The sequence below is a fragment of the Penaeus chinensis genome, chromosome 32 (assembly GCF_019202785.1).
Source record: "Penaeus chinensis breed Huanghai No. 1 chromosome 32, ASM1920278v2, whole genome shotgun sequence".
NCBI classification, from domain to species: domain Eukaryota; kingdom Metazoa; phylum Arthropoda; class Malacostraca; order Decapoda; family Penaeidae; genus Penaeus; species Penaeus chinensis.
The window spans coordinates 16,530,871-16,535,870 of record NC_061850.1 but is presented as its reverse complement, the minus strand read 5'-3'; the positions used below and the strand labels follow the sequence as shown (position 1 = coordinate 16,535,870).

Here is a 5,000-nt window from a genome sequence, read left to right as displayed (position 1 = left end):
ACCTTATGCAACTTCCACTTTTTATGTGAATAATGCAGTGTGCTGAATCTGAGAAATACATTTAATCTTTCTACAGCCTTGCGAAGCGGAGAGTGGTGTGGATAACCAATGTAAGTTGCAGAGTAGCTAGGTTTTTCATTCTATCTGAAGCTTCCACATATAATCAAAAATCATACCAGCATATTAAAATGTCTTTTTTGTAGCATCCCGAAACCCCTAACACTTTTGATATACTATTTCAAGTTGTATCGCGATTGCTACAAAACAGGATATCATCGAAGTTTGTACTGACAGCTTGTACAGACACAAAGTTTTTTTTTTACTTAAAGAGTCAATAGAAAGCCTTAAATTACAATTTAAGTTGATATGATTTTTAATTACAAGCAAAACATTCCGGAAGCTTTAAATTAATTGGAAAAAGTACCTGACTACTCTGCAACTTTGATTGTTTATGCACACCGCTCTTCGCTTCGCAAGGCTGTGGCAACTTTCTAATATAATTCTCAGATTCAGTCAAAACATTTTTTTCTTATTACATCAGATATTTTTCAGATGAAAAGTGGAAGTTGCATAATGTTTTCCTCTTATGGCATCTACCACAAGTGAGCTCCGTGTTCGAATCAGACTAGATAATCCCAATGATCATGGGCAGTTCCTTGGCTTATTGATTGAATTATATCAAAAAATCAAAATACACAGAATTTTCTTTTATATTTTTGGGATGTAAGGTTATATCATATCATATCAAAAAGATTTTGAAGACATCCACCCCACCAAAATCAATACCACGTCATATAACTCGGACACATTGGAAATTCTTACCATGTAGTTCCAGCGCCCATCATGATCTTACCCATTTAAAGTGAACATGTATTTAATGTACTGCTAAAAAGGCACAGAGACATTTTATGCAACTTTTTATAAAAGGTTATATAATGAAACTTACGATGCGATTCGTAATTAATGAAAATTTAAATATCTGAGACCTCGTGAAATGTATCTGAAAAATATCGCGCTCAGATTGGCTGGCCGGAGTGTATCAAACTGCACCAAGCTGCAGGCATACACTTTGATACAAAACGAAAAGATGTTTCAACGGGTTCCAATAATGTGCGCATAAAGGGCAAACATGTATCAGAGTGTATTGAAGTGTTTGTGGTTTCAGAAATGTTACATAAAAGGTCTTAGGTTCTTTAATGGTTTTCTATTGATTTTTTATTTAAAAAATATAATAATAAAACTTCTTTCAAAAATTTATATGTAAGTACAAACTTCGATGATATCGTGTTTTATAGTGACCGTGATACAACTTGAAACAATGTATCAAAATGTTAGGGTTTTGGGGTGCTACAAAAAGACATATATACATACATATATATAATAATTTGATCATGGTCGGATCATGTAGGTTTTGCAGGTGATATATGTAGAATAGACAGACACTGCAAATACTGTTCAGTATATATGGTGAACAGAGTACGGGATGTGCATTGGGCATTTGTGATGATTATGCCATATTGTAAAAGGCTTTATATGAGGACCTTTATACATTGGTTTGCAGGAGTAGTAATAGTTGTATGATGGCTTGACTCTTTTTTTCCTGAAGAGTACAACACAGAATGGTCACACACGAGACAAGTCTTGAGTAAGTGCCGAGTGCAGGAGGTTGCGGCGCCGACCAGTCGGTGGGGGCGGAAGGCTGGTGAGAATTACCGGAGCCCGCGGGAGCGAGGGCACGTCTGCCCTCCAGCCCTGAGAGGGCCGAAGGCTGGGTGGCGACCTTGACACGACGAGCGCTGGGCCATAAATAGCGAGCGTCTACCGGAACGCGGCATGGGGACGCCAGCTGCCGGAAGCCGCGGGGGGGGGGGGGGGGGGGGGGAGCGAGGCGAGGTCACTTGTGACAGCTGCTTTATGACCTCGAGCCGCGTGGTTATGTGCACGGTATATTGCTCGGCCACCTACTAACGTCTTGCCCTCGAGGAGCCTTAGAATTGCCTCAAGGGTGACCCAACATGGCTGGTCCTGACTTGCTAGTCACATCGTCCTCGACGTCCACACGTCGAGGACGAGGTCCTCCTTGACTTCAGAGTCGTCCAGACTTCCTCGTAGTCCTCGTCCAGGCCTAACTCGGCATCGTACTCGCCGCATGCACGTCCTCGCAGATCTCGTCCAGGTCCTTCTTGGCTGCGCGCTCGTAAAGACGTCCTCGTAATCTTCATCAGGATCTACGGGCGTCTGGGCAGGAAGCGTCATCTACGGCATCTCAGAGCGGCTGATACCTGCGCTGACGAGCTCCTGGAGTTTGACCGGATCTGCGGGCGTCCAGGCAGGCGGCGCCCGTCCACAGCATCATGGGGCGACTGGTACCTGCACTGGCGAGTTCCTGGTCCCACACTGGATCTACGGGCGTCCTGTCAGGCGGCGCCCTTCCACTTCCTGGGGCAGGGTTCTCCATCGGTGCCGTGTCAGATATCGGTGAACCAGATTATACACGTAAGGGCCAAGATAGTAAGAGAAGGGAAAGACAACAGAGAAGAGGGGGTGTTAAGCGCCACTAGCCGATTAATTCTAAGAATTTGCAGCTTTTATGTTTTATGTTATTTTAGTCTTTTTTTTTTTTTTTCATTCTGTGTTTTACTTTCACAAAGTTAAGGAAAATATCAGTGAACCGACTATACGTTATTTTTAAAAATTTTGTGTTTTACTTTCGCAAAGAAAATAGAAGAAGGAGACGTCAGTGGCGATCCGCAGGGACCTGGCTTGAACTACCACCGTCTCTGATAGATAGGAGAGTAAATAAGGGAAACGACATAGGCAATCCGCAAGTATTTACTTAAACCAATTGTCGTAACGCAGAGAAGAATGTATGTAAAAATAAGGAATCATGTAATAGTCACTCATCACGACTGACAAAATCGCGGACAAAAGAGATATGCCATAGATCTTTATGCCTGCAAATGCGACAGCAACAAACCCTATTAATGAAAGGCTTCAGTGTCTTTTGTTCTGCGTGGATGAGTGAGTCAGTGAGTGTGCGTGTGTGCGTGTGTGAGTGACAGGGAGCGTAAAAGTGAGAGTACCCTCACATCGTGGTCATAATTGCCAAACACTTAGATTAACGTTCATTTTAACAAAAATGCAATAAACTAGCTATAGAATTCATACAAAATTATTTCCACTACCACATTGAACTCAACATTTAATGATATGCGACAGAATGATGCACTAATGAACGGTGTCGTGAAAAATATTCGCAAGCTTCTCGCAAACAAATCTTCTCGGGATCAGCAAATCTCCCGAGGTACCATGTCTAGCTGTGCATGTCGACTTCATTGACATGCACAATAATACCGTACTATACGAAGCGAACGAGCAGGGAAAATGTATAAATAACCCACTCTAAGCTGTGAGTCTGTGATGGGAGCTCGTGACATGCCCTACGGGTATCTATTACGAATCACACAATCGCCTGGGATTTACCAAAACTTGCCAGTGACGTCTAGAGAGTGAGCAGGGTTGTGATCAATAAGTGAATAACGATTCTAGCTTAAACCCTAGTCCTACATTAATTAACGGACGTAATTGTGGGTCACGCCGGCTCAAAAGTTGCCGAACGTACGGATAACTTCGGTTCTACCTGTACCTTCTGTCGTTACGTCGGAGCGTAGATCTATTAGGCATATATGCAACCCCGGGCATTCCTGTGCACTATGATATGAGGAAGATACTAACGCTATACTCAAATAAGAAATGTATATAAAATCGCGTTACAAGCTCTGTTCTAGCGCCGATAGAACGTGTTACCAATGAGCATGTAACGTTGCTAGGCGTTATCCCTATGTTGTGAACAATTACAGAAAACGATTAATGGGAACGACTAGCTGTTTCTCAGCCATCTCACGTGTCAATCGCCCCGGAGTGAAAGTGAGGTCAGGCCACCCAGCTGTTCAGGTGGGTCCCAGACTAAAGACTTGTCACTCCGAGGTCAGGTCAAGATGGGAAATGCGCGATGAGAAATAAATAAATGAAATGCTATTCGTGAAAAATGATAAAATCACGAACGCGCTAAATTTGGTGCAATTGAAACAATATAACTCTCTAATCACGATAAAAATTTAATAAACACTTAATACTTAATAAATGAACGATATTCATATTGGTTGACTACATAAAGGTCGCAACTACCACCCTGCCACCAGAATGTAAAAGGCTGTAGTGAACAGCAGTGATAGTTAACGTAAGTACGGCTCACACACAGTGATAGTGACACACGCGGACGAAGTCTTGGGTAAGTGCCGAGTGCGGGAGGTCGCGCCGGCCCCACCGCCCGGTTGGGGGCGGAAGGTGGTGAGAATGACCGGAGCCCGCGGGAGCGAGGTCACGTCTGCCCTCCAGCACTGAGAGGGCCAAAGGCCTCGTGGCCCGGGTCATCCTTGGCCATAAATAGCAAGCGTCCACCGGAACGCGGCGTGGGGACGCCAGCTGCCGGAAGTGGGGGGGGGGGGGGGGGGGGGAGCTTGTGACAGCTGCTTTATGACCTCGAGCCACGTGGCAAGCAGCCACGTGGTTATGTACACGATATACATATATTGTCAATAAAAACTGGTCAGATTAAAAATATCAGATCAGAAAAGTGAAGTGTCCAGCAACTAGGACCTAAGGGCGAAACTGTTAGAAATTTGTAAAACTTTTTCCGCTTAAATATGTAATAATGCTTTATTTAGGGTTGGCAAAAGATCTCTGGAAAAGTTTCAGAATTTATTAAAAATAAACTTAGGTTCATCTCATCACAATCGTGTTTTTATTTTTATGATTAAACACTTACCTTCCATTTTTATGCTGTTACTCATGGCTTGTCCATACATATAAAAACTAATTTTACGCCTGAACTTTTATCAGTTTATTAGACATACAGTTGCAGTTCCCGCCACAGATCCGAGAACGAGGATGGCCAAGGGCGTCCACCATCAATCTGGGAGGTGGACTCAACATTCGGC

At 43.4% G+C, this 5,000-nt stretch overlaps 1 protein-coding gene across 4 annotated transcripts in view; it reads left to right on the top strand.

The window, feature by feature from the left end:
- Positions 1–5,000, top strand: part of LOC125042798 (probable diaminopimelate decarboxylase, chloroplastic) — a 13,276-nt gene that overhangs the window by 6,587 nt on the left and 1,689 nt on the right. For 2 of the 4 annotated variants that reach the window (XM_047638701.1, XM_047638699.1), the window contains exon 6: positions 4,937–5,000. This exon is cut by the window's right edge and continues 132 nt beyond it. In XM_047638701.1, coding sequence (XP_047494657.1) covers positions 4,937–5,000 — 64 coding nt within the window. Of the gene's footprint in view, positions 1–4,924 lie in introns of all 4 variants that reach the window. The other 2 variants (XM_047638700.1, XM_047638698.1) reach the window with 1 other exon arrangement.